The sequence below is a fragment of the Schistocerca serialis genome, chromosome 8 (genome assembly GCF_023864345.2).
Source record: "Schistocerca serialis cubense isolate TAMUIC-IGC-003099 chromosome 8, iqSchSeri2.2, whole genome shotgun sequence".
NCBI classification, from domain to species: Eukaryota; Metazoa; Arthropoda; class Insecta; order Orthoptera; family Acrididae; genus Schistocerca; species Schistocerca serialis.
The window spans coordinates 550,965,756-550,992,159 of record NC_064645.1 but is presented as its reverse complement, the minus strand read 5'-3'; the positions used below and the strand labels follow the sequence as shown (position 1 = coordinate 550,992,159).

Genomic DNA, 26,404 nt, shown 5'->3' with positions numbered 1-26,404 from the left:
AGTAAATAAAAGATTTTTTCCTGAGGAGGTTTATTTGACTTTGTAAAATTTTACAGAAAATAGGAATTGATGCCATCAGCAAAATTTGAAACACCACAGTACAGTCTTATATAAAACCACATTAAAAATATCTTTTACACGACTGTGGCATCCTTATGGTAACGTATAATCAGTCTCTTTCCCAACAAATTACAGTACTTAATTCCACTATAATAAAATCCAAACAACAAATATTTTATGTTGTATTTATACAGAAAATACCAAACGAGATCATAGATGTCATGTTATTTTCCATTATTTCAATATGTCATGGTGTCATAAAAACACTCATTTGATACTTAACACCTGTGTAATTGGAGACTTTAGTCTTATAAATGTAAGCTTGTTATTCTTAAAGTATAAAAGCAAGGAATCAATCATTTTTCAGACCAAGCAAATAGTGCGGTGTAGTACTATTGTTCTTAATGTGAACGATCAGCAAGCAAAGCATAAAAAATGCAATATACACAGACACATAGTGCCAACATAGCTCCAACCATGATGCTCACCTCCTGAAACACATTAATTATCAGCAAGTTATTACAAGAAACAAAGAAATATGAGTAGCATTAAATGAACGTGAACTCTTTTTGTTTCATAAATGTTAAGGCAATATGATTACAAAACGTTCTATCAAACACAATAAATATACCAAGAAAAACTAGGTACTGGGTACTTTATTTTCTGAATAGAATTTTACAAATGTACACCAACATTTGTGAAAATTACAACACCCAGGAAGAATCACCCAAATTAATCTTAATTTTGTGGCTGTGTAAAAGAGTGCACCAGAAATCGAGTGATTCGGGTTGCATCTTCTCTTGTGTGACTAGAAAGGTGCTACACAAAGCTCATTACATGAAAAACTTTCTACTTGGGTGCAAACATGAGTCAGTGTGTACGCACGGCAGACAAGGGAAAAAAAAATTTATCAAAGTCAAGTGACTGTATACTTTCCGTCAGAACCACAAAACTTACCAATCCTTTGAATGGTTACGGTTTTATACACCAGTGTAGAACTTCCCCGGAACTTTGGGAAACGAAAAACAGGGGAAAAAAAAAAACAAAAATTCAGAAAGATCTTTGATGTACCTTGCATACTTTCGAATTAAGAAAGTATAAATTCGAATTCCACCCAAAACAGCATGTTAGTTTCCTAAGCATTGAAATTGAGATTGTGACGCGCTTTTGTAAGCCAATCATGGCTCATGTCACCTGATCTCGCTAGGCATGACAGCAGAAATTCCAAGGATACGACATGTGATGTGTCGCTGTTAAGTAGTGCGAACGCACAAATAGGAAAAGTTAATGAAACTTCCTGGTAGATTAAAACTGTTTACCGGACCGAGACTCGAACTCGGGACCTTTGCCATTTGTCGGCAAGTGCTCAACCACCTGAGCTACCCAAGCAAAAGTCCCGAGTTCGAGTCTCCGTCCAGCAAACAGTTTTAAGCTGTCAAGAGATTTCAGATCAGTGCACACTCCATTGCAGAGTGAAAATTTCATTCAGGAAAAGTTATTGGTTTAAATTAATATACATAGCATAGCTACAAGAGAAGCTAAGCTTTCACATATATTATTGCTCTTTTTGGCGTGTGTTACACTTTAAGATACATCACACAAAGGTGCCGGTAAAATTTTTACTAATGACGTAAATGTCTATAATTTGTTCATCATAAGAATAAACCTGATGTAAACCTTGCACTATGTATTCTTTCATGTTTGCTGGAACCTTATTGGATTTCCATTTGAGATAGGACTGCAGCCAAGCTGTCTCGAGTAGTATCAAGTGCAATAACAAGGGTACGTTTTATGTTGTGGGTTACACGCACATCGACTTAGCGATAATGTAGGACAACAGCTTTACCGGCACATTTAACTTGGACAGTACTGGCCGGTCAGCTGATACAGCTAGCTTGTAGTGACGTGGCCAGCTGCAGTTCACATGTAAAAATAGTCGATAAAGCGATGGACATAGTCCACAAAATGAGGATTTGGTTTTTCATTTTTGCCTTATAACATTAAATTGTTATGTTTTCTTAATTTAAGCAACTCATATGAACAGTCTTTTATAAAACATCGACAATTAAGAATTTGTATTTGAAATGGAAACAGGAATTTCGCATCCAAAATGTAATTAGAAACACGAAGATGTAAACTTGTGTTATTCATAAAAAATGATGAGTTTTATAATTACAAGACATAGGTATTTCAAACTGAACGAGATAACAAAATACTATTACACTACTAACTGCACTACACATTCGATGTTCGCTTTTATAACTATTACGTTACACACAACCCTGGAAAGACTTTAATGCTGACTATCTCCGTAAATGTATGAAAAACATCAATAACAGCCTATGTCTTGCCAGTTTTTAACAGTGGTCCACACACGTGTTTCACTACGAAGCAGAAAGCAGCCACAGCCATTTTCATACTGTGCTTTAACAGTGCGACAGTCAGAGCACAACGCTGTAGAGGCCGTGACTGTAACCGATTTTTGAAATAAAAACTATGTAGCTAAAGCATGATTAAGAAAAATGTTGATGGCTGTTAATACCTTTGAATATCTTATAGTTTCGTTCAAATAACCTAGTAATAAGATATCTAATACATAAGGAGAACCTACTTCCAACTGTGTAACAACACCAGTGTACTGTAGTGGCAACTTCTGCCACTGAATGTATCAGGATGACCAAGTGTAGCGGGAAGAGGTAGAAGGAACACTATTAAAACTCTGTGAGAACTTTCCAAGTGTCCTTGTTCCTCTTGGTCTGCATCATAGGGCCCCGCAATGCTGAGGAAGCACCCCAGTGGCCCGTGCAACACAATGCTGTGTCGTGCTGGCCTTGGACAGCTGCGGAATTGTGACGCCGTCAGGATGCGCCGACAGCTGGCTCAGTGGTCTGCATTCCTGCAGACTCAGCACTGCTCAGTGTGAGCCGCAGGCGGCCAGCTGCTGCTTCTGCTCGCCTGTGTGGCTGAGGTCACAGTGCCGACAAGCGCCCGTGATCCGGTGTCCGAATCTGCGACCCTCGCCTCGGGATGCCTCCGGCGTGTGTTGGAAGCCTGGACGACTGCCTGCGGTAGTGAGCCGTGGAGTGGCCCCCCTGGCTGGCTGGATACGGACTCCTTCGTATTTGCCTTTTGTACTTGTTTCCAAACATCCTGAATTGTTCTCGCAAATTGACATACTGATTCACTGGTCCTTCCTTTCTGTAGCTTCACTAAATCAAACGGTGATGGCATTTTTTGCCCATACACTACCTCATACGCAGACAAACCAGTATCTGATGGACTTTTGCAATGTACGCACATACAATAAGCTTAAAATACTTGTCCCACTGATGGTGATGAGAATCCACATAAAAACTCAGCATCTTCCCGATTGTTCTGTGTACCCGTTCTGCCACCGTTGGCCTGTGGATGCTACGCGGTCATCCTCAACTTCTTTACATTCAACAGTTTACACAGCTCCTTCATTAAATCCAACATGAACTTCATTCCTTGGTCAGTAATTATTGTCTCTGGTACACCAAACTTCAAAATCCATTTGTTTACTATCGCTTGTGCAACCATTGCTGCCTGTTGATTTGGCATAGCCACCATCTCCACATACCTCGAAAAATGGTCTATTATTGTCGGGACGAATCTGTTCCCCGATGGTGTTCACCTGAAAGGTCCTCAGACATCTATCCCCAGCAAAGAGAATGGACATGTTGCTTCCGGTAGCTGTATCTGTTTCCGACTCAAATCTGCTCTCTGTGCACATGGTACACAATTCTTAATATACTGATCCACATCTACTTTCCTACCTCTCCACCAATACCTCTCCGCCACTCTCCTATTCGTCGCTCTACACCCTCCATGACCAGATAATATGTGATCATGTGCTTCCTATAAAACCTCATCCCTCAACTTCACTGGCAATACTACCCTTGGCCCTAACTTTGTTTCCCTGCACAGAAGACCAATGTACATATTAAATTGTGGCTGTGTCCGATACAATTTACAATTGTTATCAGCGTCCTGTAATTCTTGCCATACTGCTACCGCTATGAGGTCTACTTTTGCCACTTTCCTTTGCATCTTTCCTTTGCATCTGTGCTTCTTCCCAGGCTTGTGCACCACCTCGTAGTTGAATTCACTAAGCCTCACAGCACATCTAGCGAGTCTAGTGGACGGATCCTTCAACCCTAACAACCACTTCAACGCAGCATGATCTGTCACTACCCAAAATCTTCTCCCATATAAATAACATTTGAAATATGTGATTCCATAGATTATGCTAAGCATCTCCCTCTCTATTGTTGATTAATTTTTCTCTGCTACTTTCAACTGCCTAGACGCATAGGCTACAGGATGTTCTTTCCCATCAATTTCCTGACTGAGAACACATCCTAATGTTTGAGTCGATGCCACGCATGCTAGTATAAACTCCTTTTCAAAATCTGAAAACATAAGAACCGGACTTGATGTTAACACTTATTTCAGTCTGTCAAACGCTTTCTCACACTCTTCTGTCCCCTCAAGTTTCACATCCTTCCGTAACAATTGCGTCAACAACTGTGCTAAATCTGCAAAACCCTTCTCGAACTTTCGATAGAAATTGCAAATTCTGATGAATGACTGCACTTCCTTAACTGTTTTTGGTTCCCAAAAATCCCTTACAGCTTGTACCAACCTCGGATCTGTTCGCACTCCGTCCTTAACTGATAATATGACTCAGTTATTTTACTTCTTCTAATGCAAAATGATACTTCTCCAGGCTCAATGTCAAACGAGCTGCTCTTAACCCCATGAAGACTTCCCTTAACTGCTGTCTATGTTGCTCCATACTACTTGAAAACACTATAATGTCATCCAAATAACCCAGACACTGCCGTCATTTGAATCCCCTCAAGACACTGTCTAGCAACCTCTGAAACGTTGCCGGAGTGTTTTTCAAACCGAATGGCATTCTAATGTACTGTTAATGGCCTCCAGGTGTAGAGAAAGCAGGTTTTGGACGATCCTCTGGGGCCACCTCTAACTGATGATAACCACTCCGTTGTAGAAAAGTACTGACACTGTCCTAAGTGATCCAAAGTCTCCGATATGTTTGGAATGGGGTATGGTTCCATTACTGTCTTATAACTGAGGTATCAGTAATTGCAACAAACCTGTATTTCTTAGTTCCATCCGTAGATTTTTTAGGCACAACGACAATGTCTGCTCCCCAGCAACAATTACTATGCTCTATAATACCGTCCGCAAGCTGCTGATCAATGAAATCCTCCACAATCAGCTCCAAATACCCCAGTATTCTGTATGGTTTACGGTAAACAGGTGCTTCATTCCCTGTTGGTATCCTATGTTGAACTAATGGAGTTGCTGGTAACGGCCCTTGTGGAAAAAACAAATCCTTAAATTCCCACAATAGTTCTGCCATCTGCTCTCTTTCTCCTCCTTTAAATCATTAATTTTGTCACGCAATGCAGTTCTATCGGCAGTTAGTGGTTAATTGCTTCACCTACCTCTCAAACACCAGCCTTTGTCATCTGGCACATTCAAATTTGCTACTAAAACACCTTTCCTCAAATTTGCGTCTACAGCGCTAAAATTATCCACGCTCTCGGGAACTACTCGCCTGTCGTTCCCCTCCTGTACGCGTACAACACTATGTTTCACAAAACAACCCAGTGAACCCAAAACTTCATTATCCTCCAATGGTTCAATAACACATACTGTACCCACAGGCAGATTTGACTCCACACTTACCCAAAGCAACTTCCCGGTGCCGCTAGACACACACTCATGTGACTTAAGCCTTTATGCTAATGTACGCAGTTCCATTGGTTTGTTCATTACATTGAATGCCCCTCGCGACAGCTCTGCATTGACAACAGTTTCCCCTAGTGGAAATAACATTCCACCAAGTTCCACAGTTCGTTGTCCAAAAAGTCAACTTTGGCATGATGTTGATGCAAGAAATCTACTCCTAGGATCGTGACGTAGCCCTCACTTACCCATGGTACTACCCCCATGCATGCATTCATTAAATTGGACTTTCCCTATGCGAAAGTCAACTGTCACCGACCCCAAAGGTGTGGCGATCTTATCCCCCACTCCATGCAACCTATAACGTGGTGGGTCTAACTTCCTTCGTCCCATTATATTCTTAGTAGCCACTGACACTTGTGCCCCAGTGCCTAACAAAATCTTAAACTTCTTAGTTCCTATGGATCCTACCACTGAACATTCCACCTCTGCATATGTATTTATAGCATTGAAGTTAACGGGAGCTCCCTTATGTGGGTCTTTGGCCCCCTTTCCCATTTAACGTTTGTCCACCTCTCCTATCTCCACTTTTCCATCCTCAATGCTGCTGATTTCTACCCCTTCCTCTATTCCTTGGTGACTGAGTACATTGCCTCTGCACATGTCCCATACGACCACACTTATAACATTTCATACCCACGGTAAACACTGTTTGCCTCTCGCGTACCCCTGTTGCCACGTCTATTTCCTCACATTTAATTGCCAGCTGAATGGCTGAATACAAATCTTTCGGAGTCCCTTCAAGCACTTTCCGTGACATATGCGCTGCTAACCCTCTCAAAAATACATCAAGTGTCCTTTGCTTGGCCTCCTGCAACGGAACACTATTTGCTTCATTGTTCTGACCCAACTCATAGGTATACTCATTAATTTCCTTCATCCTGTCTGCAAATTTCTTCATCATCTCCCCGTCTCTTTTTCGTCGTACTTAACCTCTCTCTAAAGTACCGAGCGCTATTCTAATATTTTGTACCTTTGTAAAAGCCCTTCCATTAACTGCTTAAACTGTCCTGCCTTCCTTGAGGCCACCTTACATATGTTTTCGCATCACCCATTAATCTAATCTTGGCTATATGTAACAACTGCTCATCAGACCAACGATTCATCCCCACTGAAGTCTCCAAGACATCCAGAAACGAACGCACATCCTCAGATGCCTTGCCAGAAAATGGAATAGCTAATCAAACTCGCAGCAGCTGGATCAATCTCCTGTTGCGGCGTCCTAGTCAACAACAATTGATACAATGCAGTTTCCTGCTCACTACTAGATGTTAATTCACTTTTCAACTGCGTATTGTCTGCTGTCAATTGTGCTACTTTTTCCAACAAAATCTGAACCACTTCTGGTTCCGACACACCTCGCGTCACTGACTTTGCCATTGTTTTGCTTTCGTTCCCAGTTAGTCCCGAAACAAAACATTTAAGTTCAAGAACAACCCGACTCCCAACACCTCAAAATCATCATACTCAGTAACATCAAATACATACCAATACAAAAGTAATTAAATGCCATGAAAAAAAAATCTTACTGCCCCAAATACACTAACACTTTCTCTGACAACAAAAAATATTATGTCCACGCAAAATACCTAAAATGTGGCTTGCTAGGAGCCATAATAGAAAAAACAAACAAACGAAAAAAGGGAAAGAAAACGTCCAATACTCAAAAGAAAACCGGTCAAAACTCACCACATCTTGTGACCGTAATGCAGGCGGTGGGCTCGAATGTTGTACTGTACAGACGACATCTGCTATTCTGACACCAAATGTAGTGGGATGAGGTAGAAGGCACCGTATTAAAACTAGGCGAGAACTTTCCAAGTGATTTATTATTTCCAACTACAGTGCCCTCGTTCCTCTTAGTCTGCATCACAGGGGCCCGCAATGCTGAGGAAGCACCCCAGCGGCCCGTGCAACACAATGCTGTGTCATGCCGGCCTTGGACAGCCACGGAATTGTGACGGCATCAGGATGCGCCGACAGTTCGCTCAGTGGTCTGTGTCCCTGCCAAATCAGCGCTGCTCAGAGTGAACTGCACGCTGCTTCTTCTCGCCGGCGTGGCTGAGATCAAGGCAACGACAAACGCCCGTGATCCGGCATCCGAATCTGCGGCCTTCGCCTCGGGATGCCTCTGGCGTGTGTTGGAAGCCAGGACTGCCCGCGGTAGCGAGCCGTGGAGTGGCCTGCCGCTGGCTGGCTGGCTGGCTACGGACCCCACGTTGGCCTCGGGGTCGAACTAACAACCCACCGTGCACTGGAGCACTGGTGCCCCATCTGCTGCTGTGTGTAGCCGGTGGTGTGACACGCCCCGCCGTCTAGAAGAGCTGCCACACTTGAATTAATCTCGGTATATTACGACACCTATTTATACTCGGCAGTGGGCCTCTGTTTTGTCAAGCGCGCCGCTTCGCGTCACGTACTCATAACACACTAGGTTGCCCAGTGGGACTCTTCTGCCTGTGACTTGCAATATGCAAAACAGCTACGTATACTTTTTCAGCAATTTGACGGCCCTGTGGCCTCTACTCTACTTCGCAACTGTTGGTATGTGTAACTCACTGCAACCTGGCCCGCACCTGGCTGTAACTCGTGCTCAGAATATTGCACAAAACTAACTTTCCCTATCCTAAATGGTGGTGCCGCTACAGTAAGTATGCTACAGCTTCTGACCAATCATCGCGTTTGTGTTTGTTTACATCAGGTTTATTCTTATGATAAACCGATTATAGTCATCTGGGCTCGAAATGATTCTAAGTGGCTGGTCCCCATGCTATTAAGTTTTAAATGAAAGTCGAACGCTCTGCGATTTAAGAAATTAATCGCACATGCTCACACGTAACATAACTCATCTTGCGTAAAAAGAAATTCACTTTGAAAGAAACGATTTTAAAACCACCTCTCGCAATATTTTCTCGCGGCCTGTTAGAAATAGTATCGTTTCAGCAGTCGTCAGTGAGCGCCAGAAAACAAGCGTTACGCCGCTTTCACACTATACGGTTTTGACCGTACGGCAAAAAGCCGTACGAGTTTTAGCCGTGCCTGTGTTGCTTTCACATTACACGGCTTTTTGACGTGACCAGTTGTTGGTGTCTATTCAGTTTGCTTAATGTGTGTATCAAGATGAACCGTAAACGAGTTGTTGCTTTGTGGTTGCTTCATCGCCGCAAAAGAAAAGGTCGTCTTTTGTGGGTACACCCCATTAACCAGAGAAGAGACGAAGTGGGTTTATTTTATTTTATTTTATTTTATTTTATACACTCTTTGAAGATTTGAGGAACGACGGAAATAAATTCTTTAACTATTTCCGAATGTCTATTACCTCGTTTGACGAATTACATAGAAAACTAAAGGATGTGTTACAACGACAAAACACACAATTCCGCAATTGCATCCAACCTGTTCAAATGCTGGCTATCACGTTAAGGTAATTTAATACATAAAAACTAGTTCTGTTTATTTACTTATTTATTTGTGTTTTACATTTTTATTACGCTCAGATTATGAAGTAGAAAAGTCAATATCAATATCAGCAGTTGAAACCAAAGAGTTTGTAGCAGGACTGACTGTACTGTCACTTTGTGGCGACAGGCTCTCTGCAAAAACGTTGTAGAACTGCGTTGTTGATGGTGGGCCTTCATGGCTACTTGTGGAAGGCGAAGGGTATGGTGGTGGCACTTTATTAATTCGTTGATAAGAACTGCGACCTTGAGAAGTCTGTAATGGTTGTTCGAGAAAAGTAGTTGGGTTTGGTGCAGCTGGAGGAGGACGAATCTGATGCGTATGGTAAGAGGATATTGGAGCAGCATTTTCCATAGGTGAATAAGAATAAGCTTGAAATCTATTATTATAGGGCATGGGAGGTGTGTAATGGGTAAATGGAGGAGGTTGAGCTGTCAATATATTTCTCCTTTCATATATATTTTCTATAACTTTGAGGACTCCCATCTGAAACTGAAGATAATCCTGTTCATCAAATTTTTCCAGATGAGGCTTCAGACTAAGTAAAAATGACATTTTGCTGCAAGGTTTGTCTTCTTCCAGAGCTCGTAATATTTTCATTTCGATTGCATCAGGTTTTCTATGTTTTCTGTTTGTATGGCACTCGCTTTTGGATGTTTGTTGTGTGGGTGCTGTATCAAATGGCCCAGAAACATTCTCAGTATTTTCGACGGAGCCCTGCGTTTCTATATCTTCTTCCAGTCTGGCGGTGCGTTCCGATTGAAAACTGTCCTCCGTCTCTCGAGCATCATACAGCTTTTTTAGAAACTGCAGCTGATCAGAATATACATACTTTTTCATTTTCTTTGCTGCTGAGCCACTTTTTTTCGCAGCTTGAATTTTTATGTTTGACTTCACAAAGGAGTCTCGTAGATTGGTCCACCTCCGTATTACTTCTATACCTACATCAAAAGAAAACAAAACTGTATGAAAACATTTTAATTTTGTATAGAAAAAAGCAAAACTGTAACAAAAAATGTCCACTGCAAACTAAATGTCACTGATTTTTTTTCGTTTTGTTCAGGTATCTGGCAAGCGGTTGTTCCTTCACTGACTTACATTTCCAGTACAGAATTGGGATTTCTACAGCAAGTAAAGTGGTTAATGATGTATGCACAGCAATTTGGTCATCACTGCGGGAAGAATGTATACAAAGACCGACCAAAGAGGTATGGGAATCAATAGCGGCTGGATTTGAACGTACTGCTAATTTCCCCCACTGCTTAGGAGCGGTGGATGGAAAACATATCCGTCTTACTGCCCCATTTAATAGCGGATCAATGTACTTCAATTACAAAGAATACTTTTCTGTGGTTCTGATGGCTGTAGCGGATTCCAACTACAGGTTCATTTATGTCGACGTAGGAAGTTATGGCAAAGACTGTGACTCTTCAGTGTTCAGACGGTCCAGTTTATGGAAGTCAATAGAAAGTAATTCCCTGGAATTTCCAGACGTCCAATGTCTGCCTGGTACGGAAGGTCCAAAAGTACCCTACTTCTTCGTGGGAGACGCAGCATTTGGCCTACACACGCATTTGCTCCGGCCTTTTGGGGGAACAAACTTGACAGTTGAGAAACGTGTATTTAATTACCGTTTGTGCAGAGCAAGGAGGTATGTGGAATGTGCTTTTGGCATCCTCACCAATAAGTGGCGGTTGTTTCACCGACCTTTAAATGTTCATCCAGATTTTGCAGTAAAAATGGTTAAAGCTTGCATTGTTTTACACAATTTTGTACGTCAGAGAGATGGATTTATAATTGAAGACACCACATCCTTCACTGGTTTGGAAGACTTAGCCCAAGATGCCAACATAAGAGGAGGACTGACAGCCAACGCCATAAGGAACACTCTTTGTAAATATTTTATGACAAATGCTGGAAGCGTGTCATGGCAGATGTCAAAGATATAAATTAACAAGCCTTTTCCTTTTTGTAGATTGTTTGTGAAAGCCTGCGACTGTATAGTAAATAGTTTTCTTTATAAATAAATTACTGCTACCACTCACGTTTTTAATCGTTTTGTTTATATTTTGTACGACGCGTTTCGGGAAATAATTCCGATCTTCAAGTGCGTTTTTTTCTCTAAGTTTTCATTATGTGTAGTGTTTTTTTATTTGTGAGGTCTTGTGCGTGTTTCTCTTATAAATTACAGTAAAGAAAACAGAATGCAAGACCTGACACATAAAAAGACACCACACATGATGAAAACTTAGAGAAAAACGCACTTAAGGATGGGAATTATTTCCCGAAACGCGTCGTGCAAAATATAAACAAAACAAAAAAAACGTGACTGGTAGCAGTAATTTACTTATAAACAAACGATTTACTTTTAGAATAAAATTTATAACGTTAAATAAAAACTGTTTAAAACGTATTAAATGTAATATTAATATATTAAATAAATACTTACCAAACGCATTTTTATCTTTGTCTTCCATCTCATCAAAATCTTGCTTCAGTGCTACGCAAACTTCCCGCCAAGCATTCTTTGTAGCAATACGATCTCTATACGCATCTAGAGTTTTGTCCCACAGAACAGGTCTTACTTCCACCAAGGTTATCAAAAGTTCAGTATCAATTTCATCCATTCTTCTACACTTTTCAGTAAACAAGAATAAACACAAATGAATAAAACGACACTACAACGAACTAGTCGACGCCGTACGGCTCAAAACCGTCCAGTGTGAAAGCATGCACTTAGTCACGTAGGCCACTGTTGTCGAACTTGCCGTACGGCGACCGTCTGTTGTAGTGGCAAGACACGGCTGCAGCACGGCACGGCAGCGGCATTTTGCCGTCGCCGTATAATGTGAAAGGCGCCATACATTTCTTCACACCTACAGCCGTACGGCTTTTTGCCGTACGGTCAAAACCGTATAGTGTGAAAGCGGCGTTACTGCATGTGCGCAGCTACGATAACAAGCAAACACGTATGTTCGAACATATAAAGCATTAAGACCTTACAATACGTCATAAATGAAATTGGACATCAGAGGATACTCCAAGAGAATTGGAATTTTGCAAACAAATGCCTAGTTCGGTTTAAATTGCACATTCGTGTGTCTATAATCCGTTCATCATATGAGTAAACCTATTGTAAACAATCACAAACACGATGATCGGTGAGAAGCCGCAGCACACGTACACTAGTGTTATTACGCTATTGGAAGTAGATCCCACTCATGTATTAGATATCTTATTACTAAGCTATGTTAAATGAAACTATAAGATACTCAAATGTACTAACAGACATCGACGTTTAACTTACTCACGCTTTAGCTACGTAGTTTTTGTTTCAAAAATCGTGTACAGCCACAGTCTCTGTAACGTTGTGGTCTGATTGTCGCGCTGTTAATGCGTAGTACGAAATGGCTGAGCGTGGAACACGGTTAAAAACTGCCGAGAAATGGGCTGTTCTTAATGTTTTTTCATTGAACGTGTAGCGCAGTCGGTAGCGTAAATGAATGTGAAAACAATGTGGTTATACGAGCGTAGGTTTAAATCTCCCTAATATCGTTTTTCTTTTTCTGTTCAATTTTGAAATACCTACAGTTCGTAATTATAAAACTCATCATCATTTTTTATAAATAATGCACGTCTTTTTGTTTCTAATTACATATTGGACGCAAAATTCTTGTTTCCATTTCAAATACAAATTCTTAGTTATCGATGTTTTATGAAATACTGCTCGTAAAAGTTTTTTAAATTAAGGAAACATAAGATTAATTTTTTAAGGCAAAAATGAAAAACCAAATCCTCTTTATTTGGGCTATGTCTATCGTTTGTACCACAGAGGTAGATAAGTATCGTAGAAACGTGAAAGACAATCATTTTCACAGCATCGAGCACATCATACAAATGCTGCGTTTTTACATTTGCTACTGTAACATTACAATATGAACCCAACAGATCTGATGTGGAACAAAGCTGCGGGATGTGGCCCGAAAAGTAACAAGGATTAAGCTACCAGACGTACTGGAACTAACGCACTCAGCTTTTACACACGCCACCGCCGAACGCTCGCGGATTATAAAACGGCTCGTCATGAAAGAAGAAAAAATGCTACGCCTGTTGGCTTCGTGGATTCTGTTGTTGACAGGATCGTCATCAACGTAGCAGGTGACACTTCCAGAACTGAAATGTATTTCTCGCATTCAGATAAGGAAGGAGCTACGAGATTACCAGATTGATTGTAATATTTCAGTGGCTTCAGTATCATATACGGTGTAATCCTTCAATAATTCCTTACGTTAAACAAAGCTTATGAAAAAATATTACCCTGCAGTTAAGTCATGAATTTTCATCATTCTTGTTTTTAATTACAATAGTAAGTTAGCTAAAAACGATAACGTGTTGCGGTTTTTGTCTAGTAATGCATTATGTCATTCTGCTTAAAAATTAAACGACATTCGAAGCTGTGTTGCTCCTCTGCTCGTCCTTTTTACATGTGAACTGCAGCTGTCCACGTCACAATGAAGTAGGCATCAACCTGATATTGAGCTTTTCGGGATGTAAATTTTCTTTGAGTGCCAGTACTGTATTATCTCAAGTTTGGTTCTTTATCATGGCATAATGACATACGTGCCACAAGATGAAAACGTGCATTTGAAATTCAGCGAACAGTCGAAACTAGCCCATAGTGTGGAACAAACACTTCTTTTCAAATAAATTGCGTGCCTCTGCAAAAAGGTTTAATAAAAGCCAAATTTCTTTAGCACACAGACAAAAATAACTTCATTGTTCTGGAAGGCGACTCATATCTGACTCCCAAAAACGCGGAAATAAAATAAAATCAGAAAACTGAAATTAATAACACACTTTAGCCTTCTGTAATTTTGTGAATAAATTTTAAGTCACTTGGTAATTCCCGGCCACAGAAATCCGTTTTGTTTTCATTCGACATGAGTCCTGTAATCTTAGAGGACAACAAAATCACTGAACTTAAACACGTACCGTATCACGTGGCGCTCCAGTAAAAAGATTTCCGGGTAGCATCTAACTGCCTGTTGCTAATGCCGATACGTCTAACAATAGCCAGAAGCGCGAAAAGGTACTGTTCATACGCGACTCAACTGCTAAAACGAACCTAATGTGAAGTTGTAACGCCACGCTCATTGGAAGCAGTATGTACTTATCAAGTATTGCATAGTCTTCGTCCTAAAGCCTTTCACACATTTTGCAGTTGGCAGACGCTTGTGTGTGCACTGCGTTTCATTGTAAATGGCGCTTTTCCTTTGCAACTTTTATTTTTTTCTCTCGTGTGTTTTATTGCTGCGATATTATTCTGCAGTAGCAGGATACAATTACCGGTATATTCTTTGTTATATTATAAGTTCTTACCAGAGAAAATTACAAAAATTTAACTGAAAACTACAACACTAAAAAATTCCTGTTTTTTTCCGATTTTCTCCTGGATGAAAAAAATCCCGGGCCTTTACCAGTTGGCCGGTCGGGGTGGCCGAGCGGTTCTAGGCGCTACAGTCTGGAACCGCGTGACCGCTGGTTCGAATCCTACCTCGGGCATGGGTGTGTGTGACGTCCTTAGGTTAGTTAGGTTTAAGTAGTTCTAAGTTCTAGGGGACTGATGACCTTCAGAAGTTAAGTCCCATAGTGCTCAGAGCCATTTGAACCTTTACCGGTTGTCCCGGGACGATAACACCCTGGATTAATGCAAGTGTCACTATTCAGTGTCAGTATCAAACAGTGCAATATCAACATACAAATGAGTTTGAATGGGATCAGAATGAAGATTCTTCAAGCTGTGTCAGATCCTAATATTTGAGCTTAAAAAAGTAGGTTGCTACAATATGCACAACTTTGCTTCCGCCGTTTTTTACCCAACATCTGAGGCTTTCAAAATGGTTCAAATGGCTCTGAGCACTATGCGACTTAACTTCTGAGGTCATTAGTCGCCTAGAACTTAGAACTAATTAAGCTTAACTAACCTAAGGACATCACACACATCCATGCCAAGGCAGGATTCGAACCTGCGACCGTAGCGGTCGCTCGGCTCCAGACTGTAGCCCCTAGAACCGCACGGCCACTCCGGCCGGCTGAGGCTTTAATGAAACAAATTGGTTACACGTGTATCATTCAAAGTATTTTCCATCGCTGGTCACAATTTTCTCCCATCTTTCGGGCAGCGTATGAATCACATGTCGAAAAAATTGTTCATCTTTTGAAGCGATCCACGAATCGATCCAATTTGTGACTTCTTCATGAGATTGGAAGTGTTGGTCAACCAGGCCATGCACCTTTGATCTACACAGGTGATAATCAGAGTGAGCAACGTCTGGAGAATACGGCGGGTGGGGTAAGACTACCCATTTTAACATTTCCAAGAACATTTTGACCTCTTTTGCAACATGGGTTCGAGCGCTGTCGTGCTGCAAAATCACTTTATCGTGCCTCTCGCTGTATTGCGACCGTTTGTCTTTTAATGTTCCGCTCAGACGCATTAATTGCGTTCGATAACGAGCACCTGCGATTGTTTCACTTGGTTTTAACACCTCATAGTACACGACGCTGAGCTGGTCCCACCAAATGGAGAGCATGATCTTGGAGCCGTTTATATTCGGCTCGGCTGTCGACGTGGAAGCATGGCCCCATGATATTTTGCATTTAGGGTTATGGTAATGAACCCATTTTTCATCCCCAGTCACAATGTGGTGCACAAAGCCCTTCCATTTTTGCCCCTGAAGCAACTGTTCACAAACACCGTTCAATGTCTCTTGGTTTCAGCCTTCCTTCTTAATCATGCCCATAGCCTTGAGACGTTTTGAAATGGCTTGCTGTGTCACTCCCACTAATTGTACCAATTCTTCTTGACTTTGACGTGAGTCTTCACACAGCAAAGTCTCCAATTCTGCATCTTCGAAAACATTCTCTTTTCCACCACCATGCCGGTCTACGACGTTAAAATCGCTGTTCTTGAAGTGTTGAAACCACTCACGACACATTCTTTCACTAATAGCGTCCTTACCATACGTACTTGAGAGCATTTGATGAGACTCAGACACTGTTTTCTTCATACTGAAACATAACAGTAACACCTCCCGCAAATGACGAGAATTAGGCTCATAAATTGACATTTTCAATAAAGAACAACTTTATGATGCAGACACAAATCGACTAATGTTTGAATGAGGTATGTTGACCGATGTCAAAGCTAACTGCCTAACGTCTGCAATCTGTTTCTTTCGACCGCTACTTACCGTTGTTACCACCTATCAGCAAATGGCAGAAGCAAAGTTGTACACCTTGTACAACAGAAAGTCCACAAGGAATCAGCAGCAATGTAGAAAGGATAGGCTGCTACTCACCATATAGGTACAGCATTGAGCCACACACAGGCACAATGAAATGGACTGCTGAAATATTAAAACCTTTTGGACAAAGTTCTTCTGCAGCAGAAAACACGCATTCACACAAGTACAGCTCGCACACACATGGCCACAATCTCAGAACCTAGAGACTGCTGTGTATGCTCTGCTGTGTGAAACTCTGCTGCAGAGTGAAACTTTCTTTGTGAAACATCCCCCAGGCAATGGCTAAGCCACGTCTCTGAAAATCCTTTCTTTAATGAGTGGTAGTCCTGCAAATTTTGCAAAAGAGGTTCTGAAACGTTTGGAAGGCAGGAGGTGAAGTACCTCCAGAAGTGAAGCTGTGAGGATGGATCATGAGTTACGCTTGGGTAGCTCAGTTGGTAGGGGGCACTTGCCCACGAAAGGCAAAGGTCTTGAGTTCGAGTCTCATTGTGGTACACAGTTTTAATCTGCCACGAAGTTTCATATCAGTGCACATTCCACCGCAGAGTGAAAATTTCATTCTGGAAACATCTTACCTATAAGCTGAATAAATGTGTCCAGTGCATGTTGAACTTATTGGTAACAATCACAAATATTTTTCAAATGAAAAAAAAAAAAGATTGTGTATAAACTTAATAATATGGGTGTCTGTCTGTCAGGGACCTGTCTGAAGAATCTGCAGACAAACCATTAGTTGTGATTGTTTAATGAGCATAATCAAAAGATTATTCAGATGATGAGAAATGCATAATGGTCGTTTTGAAGTCCAAACGACTTAGGAAGTGACATCGCAAGCCACAGTAGGTTTGCTGTGGATAAACTGCCAGCATAACCATACAGTGCCAACGAGCAGCAGTAACAGTCCACACCACATTGCGAGAAACCCTGCAAATGGTAGCATCGACTGCGTGGTGGTGACAGCAGCACAGCAGCTCACCGGCTCCACCATAAATCTTTTGGGAAGCAGGACTTCAACAGATGAGTATAAATGATGCACAATGAACTGTCTTAGATAGAAGTGTGTTTCGTGTCTTGTGTTGTGTTTAGTGAGAATTTAAAAACAAATAAACAGGGGGAGATTGTGTTAATGAAGTTGTCATTGTCTGTAAATTTTCAGATACTGAAATCCATGAAGGTGCACTAAATAGTTCTGAAACGAATATGGATCCTGTAAATTTAATTCTGCAAGCTTTGGTGAAAATGAATGGTCAGTTAAATGAAATTAAACTGAATATAAAAGATCAAGAAACTGAAGTTCAGAAGAACATCCAATCAATGGGAAGTACTTCGTGTATGGTAGGAAGTGACAAAAACAAGCTGAAGTCAGAGAGAGAAAGTAACTCAAGCAAATGCATAAGATTGAATGGCAAGATAGGGTTAAGATAAAGAGGACAGCTAGCAAGTCAAGTTCCATGTTAGAGCAAGGTAAAGATGCATATTTGCAGCAGCCAAGTAATTTGAATGTATGCTTGAGAGTGAAAGTATCAGGGATTAATGCACATACTTAATGGTAAAGTTGACAGCGATTCATGTGAAGATGTAGCAGATTTTTTTTTCTTTAATAATGTAGAAAATGATAAAATCTTTCCTAGTGAAATCAGATGCAACAATTGGGAACAGTGAGGATGATGTGAAACCAGAAGATTTAGATCAACTGCCGTCTAACTACATCTAATGAAAGACAGTCAACAAGTAAAAATAACAATACACTGTAATATTACATGCAACTGAGGAAGAAAGGACTACAAAAGCTGAAGACGTTACTATTTATAATATCACTTTATTTCTTGTTTCAACATTACTTATATTATGGGCAGCACCCATCTGTTAAAATACTGCTATTCATTTTATTCACATAAAAATTTCAGGATGGAGGGGATTAACAGTGACAGAAAAAGTCAGAGCCATCATTAAAACACAGTTCAGTATATGGCCAGAAATACATTGAGGTGACAAAAGTCACGGAATAGCGATATGCACATATACAGATGACAGTTGTATCAAACAATGTAAAATTCAAGATGAAATGTAACAATATAATGAAAAGGATAGTTGCTACTCACCACATAGCATAGCAGAGAGGCTGAGTCACAGAAAGGCACAACAACAGGATTGCCAGAAAGTTAGATTTCGGCCAACAAGGTCTTTGCCAAAAGTAGACACCCCTCCCCCCCCCCACACACACACACACATACACACAGACAGACTTCAGTCGTGTGTGTGTGTGTGTGTGTGTGTGTGTGTGTCCATTGTCTACTTTTGACAAAGGCCTTGTGGGCCGAAAGCTAAGTTTCTGACAGTCTTATTGTTGTGCCTTTCTGCAACTCAGCATCTCCACTATATGATGGCAGTTGTGTCACGCACGCAAGGTACAAAAGGGCAGTGCATAGGCAGGCAGTCATTTGTACTCAGGTGATTCATGTGAAAACACTTCTGATGTGATTATGGCCGCATGACGGGAGTTAACAGACTTTGAATGTGGAATGGCAGTTGGCGCTAGACACATTTCCATTTCGGAAATTGTTAGTGAATTCTATATTCTGAGATCCACAGTGTCAAGAGTGTGCCAAGAATACCAAATTTTCAAGCATTACCTCTTACCACAGTCAATGCAGTGACCGACAGCCTTCAGTTAGCGATCGAGAGCAGCGGTGTTTGTGTAGATGTGCCAGTGGTAACAGACAAGCAACACTGCATGAAATACCCACTGAAATCAACTTGTGATGTACAAGGAATGTATGTGTTAGGACAGTGCAACAAAATTTGGCATCAGACAACTGATACATGTGCCTTTCCTAACAGTACAAGACCACCTGCAGCACCTCCCCTGAACTCGTGACCATATCAGTTGGACCCTAAACACCTGCAAAACTGTGGCCTGTTCAAACAACTCCCGATTTCAGTTGGTAAGTGCTGATGATAGGGTTTGAGTGTGGCACAGACCCCACGAAGCCACAGACCCAAGTTGTCAACAAAGAACTGAAAGCTGGCAGTGGCTCCATAATGGTGCAGGCTGTGTTTCCATGGAAAGGTCTGGGTTCTGGTTATGTTCGGCTACTTGGAGACAATTTGCAGCCATTCATGGACTTCATGTTCCCACAAAGATGGACTTTTCATGGATGACAATATGCCACGTCACCAGGCACAATTACTCGCAGTTGGTTTGAAGAACATTCTGGACAATTCGAGCGAATGATTTGATTTGGCTTCCTATGTCACCCAATATGAATCCCATCAAACATAATCGAGATCAGTTCATGCATAAAATCCTGCTTGGGCAACACTTTTATTATTATGGACAGCTACAGAGGCAGCATCACTCAATATTTCCCTGCTGTGGCTTCCAGTGACTTGTTGAGTCCATGCCGAGTCAAGTTACTGCACCACACCAAGCAAAAAGAGGTCCGACACACTATTACAAGGTATCCCATTACTTTTGTCACCTCAATGTATATTTTATTGTATATGGTGTAGAGAACACACCCCCAGGTACCTGGTAGATGTAAACTAAGGCAGGGAGTTAGGAAGGGGCTTCAAGAGCAAGTAGTGTTCACTTTGTGTTTGGCTGCCATAAGGGCAACATCTGTTCTACAAGATCATACCTATGAGTTACATAGATGAGTACTAGTTTAATGCATATGGAACATTTATTTCATCCAATCAATGTACAACAGCTGTGATGCAATGGAGTGCATCGTTGGCTGTAGTGTTCTTAGAGCTCGTTTAGTTACCATATTGCTGCCGTGGACATACCAACTGTTGTGGTGCAGTTTGTTTACTCTGCCTGCCAATTCCATCTGTTGTTTATCTCATGTCCCTGACTGCTGGCATTTCTTGTTCAACTTGCAATCTGTCGCACCTAATCCAGATCACATTAATCATCTGGTAGGTGACTAGTTTTGTGCATTTTGATGCAGCTGGACTGAAATGCTTGTAGTATCAGAAAATATTATTAATGTTGTCCCCATATCATCAGCAATCTTGGTGTTATAGGACTGCATTGTGTTGAGATCATAGCTGTTCGCTATGTTCTCCCCGTGCTGCTGCGCTCGAAGATATCTGGCCAGCATCTCAACTGCAGTGCATGAATTCCGGATCTCTTTGGAAAAGCTTGGTGGGTGGTGGGGCATGATGGCTGCACAGTCCAGTGTTGTCTCTTCGGGTGAGTTCAGCTTCACCTAGTGGGGTCAGCTGGCACATCATCTGCCAAAAATGTCATAGCAACTTTTACTAGCAACTCTAATTTTGTTTATATTCTATTGGCCAGTCTTAGAAATGTGTCTGTTGATTAATCATCAGGCACCACCAATGCTATTTTCAATTGTTACTGCAGCTACTATGCCAAATATGCTACAGCAAATTGTACAAAACTGTAATTGTGTCTATCATACCTCGTAGCTGCCATCAAAATCCAGAATGGTTTTTGTCACTGTTTTTTTTTTCTTTTTTTTTTTTTTTTTTTTTCTTGATAAACCACTTCTCTGAGCCTTTGGTCTGACAGTTTGGTGCAGCAAGAAATTAATTCAATTTCTAACCATGGTAAACTTGATGATATGGTGAGTGCACAATAGTGTTTGACACCAATGCTGTTGCCTGCTGATGTAAATTGCTGATCACTAGCATAAATTGTTCATGACTGGTTTCTGAAAATATTTCCCGTGATCACAAACCAGATTCATGGATGGTCAAGCATAACCAGTGGGGTCATAACTGCAAATGTGGTACAGAAGAACTGACTGACAGGCAGATTATTGATCCTGAGGGCAGTCACAACCCGGAAGAAACACTGGAATAATCAATATTTTCAGATCTGACTTAACATCACTTCTTGGCATAGTGAAAAGATCAAATACATGGTGATGCACATTAGCACTGTTCCCTGCATTCACAGAATTGATGTGGGGTCGAGATCTGTTTTAGGATTCAGCTCTTTGCACCAGAGTGCATTCACTTTTTTTTCCACTGCAGGAACGAAGAGCTCAAAAACCTGGATTTTGTTGCAAATATCTCCAGTCTCATCATTAATGATGCACAACTTCTTGTGAGTATCTGTTATTGTTGCAGTGATCTATTTAACTACCCACAAAATAAACTGTTCACAGTTATACTTGTTTCTCTATTGTCAGGGTCACATATTGTATGCATAATGCATACATTCCACATAAAACAATGTTCTTAAAACTAAAGAGTACAGAATTACTTTTTATTTTTAGTAATGGAACTACACATTCATAAACAAACACAGATAACTCAAGACTGAGAGTAATCCAAAGATAACCCTTGTACCAGAGGTAACATGACCACAGTCAGTTGCTGTACTGACAGATGTATAATCACCATACTCCTAGGGTTTTAGCCCTTACATCTAGAGTGCTGAGTGAATGTGATCTGCAGTTGTATTACTATGCATTAAAAAAATACAGAATTAAACTGGATTTAAGCAGTTTTCTACTGTTTGATAAAGATGATGATGATGACGACTATTACAATGATGGAGGAGGAGAGATAGACCAGCAACTTAGAATATTTCTTTTTGAATTGAGAATAAAGGCTGAGATTTGTGCAACTCTGACTTTAGGAAACATCCTGCTCCTATGTATAAACACTGATGGCTCTCTTACCTTATACTGTGCAGGAGCATTTTCCTTCTTTTCTGCCCTGTGCTTTGTCTCTCTCATTATCTCCTTGCTCTTTTTGGAGTCTTGTCTTGCTGAAAAACAAAGTATTGTACTATAGTTGTGCATCTACTGTATTAATGGTGAAAGTAGCCCAAAGTTATCTATTCTCACAAGTAAAGCTCCGTAACTAATACACACATTCTGGTGTAACCATACCACTACTATCTAAAATGCTGTATTTTATTGTCTCAACCCCAATGAAATCTTCAAATGTTAGATCTCTACATGATATCACTTCTGCACTCATTTGTAACAGTAAGCTTGTCTAATTATAATGGATTTTCTGTAATCTGACCCTAATATAAATCCAAGAAACTAATATACTGCTAATGACATCACACTTTACTCAGCTAATAACATGGAGTGAGGCAACACAGGGGTAAGACACTGGACCTGTACTCAGGAGGATGATTATTCGCACCCCTGAGTGACCACACATATTTAGATTTTCTGTGGTTTCCTTAAATTGCTTAAGGCAATCACAGAATAGTTCCTTTGAAAAAAACACAGCCAGTACACTTCCCCAATCCAAACTTGTGCTCCATCTCTAATGATCTTATCATTGGGACAAAAATCCTAATTGTCCTACCTTCTTTAACTAATAATACTCTATCATGTTTCTACTTTGCTTATGGGATGAAAGTGTAAAACTGTAGCCATAAAAACTTGTTAACAAGTATGCTTCATTGGAGAATGTAGGGTCCCGCATACCCCACATGAGAACCCTGGTACTAGTGTTTGGAAATCATAGGTGGAAACATCAATGACAACAAAACTTTGAGTTAGAACTGGCAGCATTTTAGGTAGCCTCAGGTGACTACTTATGAGAAGCAGGAAATCTAGGCTCCATTTCTGGTTTAGCATAAATTTTCAATTATCATTACATATTTATATTCTCGACACTGCAGGTTCAGCGTATCTGTGTGTTTTGTACCGATATTATTTCATGTTATTGGATCTTCACTGATTTCATCCCAATTTATTCTTTCATTTGATTTCAGAGCATTTTATTGGTATCATGTAACTGGCATGATTGTTTACAAATTCTGCAAAAAGTTAGCACAGTAGTAGAATCGTTCAAGACCAGCAGGTGTACAAGACAATGTACGGAAAAACATAGGAAAAGAGGAAGGGATAAAGTGACAGGGAGTAAGATTTCTTACCAGTAATATCAAACTCACACCTCATAAAATTCAACACTAGTGCCCAAAATACACCCCAGCCACAAATGAAATGATCATATACCATCATTGGCTGGGAGACCCCATATGGGAATGTTCAGCTGCCTTGTGTAAGTCTTTCTATTTGACTCCACTTTGATGACTTGCTCACCTTTATGAAGAGAATGCAATGAAATCATTAGGACAACACAATACCCAGACCCTGAATGAAGAAAATCTTCAACCCGGCCAGGAATCAAATCTGGAAACCCATTATCTTCAGCCAGCAATGCTAACCTGTAACTATGAGCTGTGGACACCCAATCACAAGTCAAATAGTGATATTTTATGACTACTAATCAAACACTCCTGGGAACTACTCATCTGCAACCACAGTGGAAGACTTCTGGCATTTCTCATTCTGCCAACGGAGATTCGGGGCATGCTCAAGCTTTGGATTGGGAAACTGCCACTAAGAATGGAAGAATCAGTTATGATCAGCAGCAACAGCATAAATAAGGCAATGGAAACTACTATTTAAAAACACAATATGTAGCCACATGAATTATGGTCTTTAAGTGAAACAGTGTCATACTCTTTAAATTCGCAAAAGATTCCAGGATATATTCCCCCTTTTCAATCTACGGGAGGGGCTGAAAAGGGGTATGGCATGGGGAGGGGGCTGCTTGAAGCCAGGAGTCTGAATGTGGTACAGCAGTTAGAACATCTGAAAAGGGAAATGCAAATGCTCAATCTAAATAGTAGGAGTCTGTGAAGTAGGTGTAATAAAAGCCACAAATTTTTTATTATTTACTTTATTTGTTTCCTGTCTCTTACCTGATTGCAGTAGTTCCATTTCTATAGCTATTACGAGGTCAGGGAAATGAATTAGGGCATGTACGCTGATACTAAAAGGTATCAGATAGATTATATAATGGTAAGACAGAGATTTAGGAACCAGGTTTTAAACTGTAGGACATTTCCAGGGGCAGATGTGGACTCTGACCACAATCTGTTGGTTATGAACTGTAGATTAAAACTGAAGAAATTGCAAAAAGGTGGGAATTTAAGGAGATGGGATCTGGATAAACTGACCAAACCAGAGGTTGTACAGAGTTTCAGGGAGAGCATACGGGAACAATTGACAGGAATGGGGGAAAGAAATACAGTAGAAGACGAATGGGTAGCTCTGAGGGATGAAGTAGTGAAGGCAGCAGAGGATCAAGTAGGTAAAAAGACGAGGGCTAGTAGAAATCCTTGGGCAACAGAAGAAATATTGAATTTAATTGATGAAAGGAGAAAATATAAAAATGCAGTAAATGAAGCAGGCAAAAAGGAATACAAACGTCTCAAAAATGAGATCGACAGGAAGTGCAAAATGGCTAAGCAGGCATGGCTAGAGGACAAATGTAAGGATGTGGAGGCTTATCTCACTAGGGATAAGATAGATACAGCCTACAGGAAAATTAAAGAGGCCTGTGGAGAAAAGAGAGCCACTTGCATGAATATCAAGAGCTCAGATGGAAACCCAGTTCTAAGCAAAGAGGGGAAAGCAGAAAGGTGGAAGGAGTATATAGAGGGTCTATACAAGGGCAATGTACTTGAGGATATTATGGAAATGGAAGAGGATGTAGATGAAGATGAAATGGGAGATACGATACTGCATGAAGAGTTTGACAGAGCACTGAAAGACCTGAGTCGAAACAAGGTCCCGGGAGTAGACAACATTCCATTAGAACTACTGACGGCCTTGGGAGAGCCAGTCCTGACAAAACTCTACCATCTGGCGAGCAAGATGTACGAGACAGGCGAAATACCCTCAGACTTCAAGAAGAATATAATAATTCCCATCCCAAAGAAAGCAGGTGTTGACAGATGTGAAAATTACCGAACTATCAGTTTAATAAGTCACAGCTGCAAAATACTAACACGAATTATTTACAGACGAATGCAAAAACTGGTAGAAGCTGACATCAGGGAAGATCAGTTTGGATTCCGTAGAAATGTTAGAACACGTGAGGCAGTACTGACCTTACGACTTATCTTAGAAGAAAGATTAAGGAAAGGCAAACCTACATTTCTAGCATTTGTAGACTTAGAGAAAGCTTTTGATAATGTTGACTGGAATACTCTCTTTCAAATTCTAAAGGTGGCAGGGATAAAATACAGGGAGCGAAAGGCTATTTACAATTTGTACAGAAACCAGATGGCAGTTATAAGAGTCAAGGGGCATGAAAGGGAAGCAGTGGTTGGGAAGGGAGTGAGACAGGGTTGTAGCCTCTCCCCGATGTTATTCAATTTGTATATTGAGCAAGCAGTAAAGGAAATAAAAGAAAAATTTGGAGTAGGTATTAAAATCCAGGGAGAAGAAATAAAAACTTTGAGGTTCGCCGATGACATTGTAATTCTGTCAGAGACAGCAAAGGACTTGGAAGTGCAGTTGAATGGAATGGACAGTGTCTTGAAAGGAGGATATAAGATGAACATCAACAAAAGCAAAACAAGGATAATGGAATGTAGTCGAATTAAGTCGGGTGATGCAGAGGGAATTAGATTAGGAAATGAGACACTTAAAGTAGTAAAGGAGTTTTGCTATTTGGGGAGCAAAATAACTGATGATGGTCGAAGTAGAGAGGATATAAAATGCAGACTGGCAATGGCAAGGAAAGCGTTTCTGAAGAAGAGAAATTTGTTAACATCAAGTATAGATTTAAGTGTCAGGAAGTCGTTTCTGAAAGTATTTGTATGGAGTGTAGCCATGTATGGAAGTGAAACATGGACAATAAATAGTTTTGACAAGAAGAGAATAGAAGCTTTTGAAATATGATGCTACAGAAGAATGTTGAAGATTACGTGGGTAGATCACGTAACTAATGAGGAGGTATTGAATAGGATTGGG

The 26,404-nt window shown here is 40.7% G+C and overlaps 1 protein-coding gene across 3 annotated transcripts in view; it reads right to left on the bottom strand.

Moving 5' to 3' along the window:
* Positions 1–133: 133 nt before the first annotated feature.
* Positions 134–26,404, bottom strand: part of LOC126416399 (triple QxxK/R motif-containing protein-like) — a 55,118-nt gene continuing 28,847 nt past the window's right edge. For 2 of the 3 annotated variants that reach the window (XM_050084091.1, XM_050084089.1), the window contains exons 3-4: positions 22,289–22,377; positions 134–551 (exon numbers count right to left, since the gene is read on the bottom strand). In XM_050084091.1, coding sequence (XP_049940048.1) covers positions 462–551; positions 22,289–22,377 — 179 coding nt within the window. In that variant the 3' untranslated portion in view covers positions 134–461. The remainder of the gene's footprint in view (positions 552–22,288; positions 22,378–26,404) is intronic. The other variant, XM_050084090.1, reaches the window with a different exon arrangement.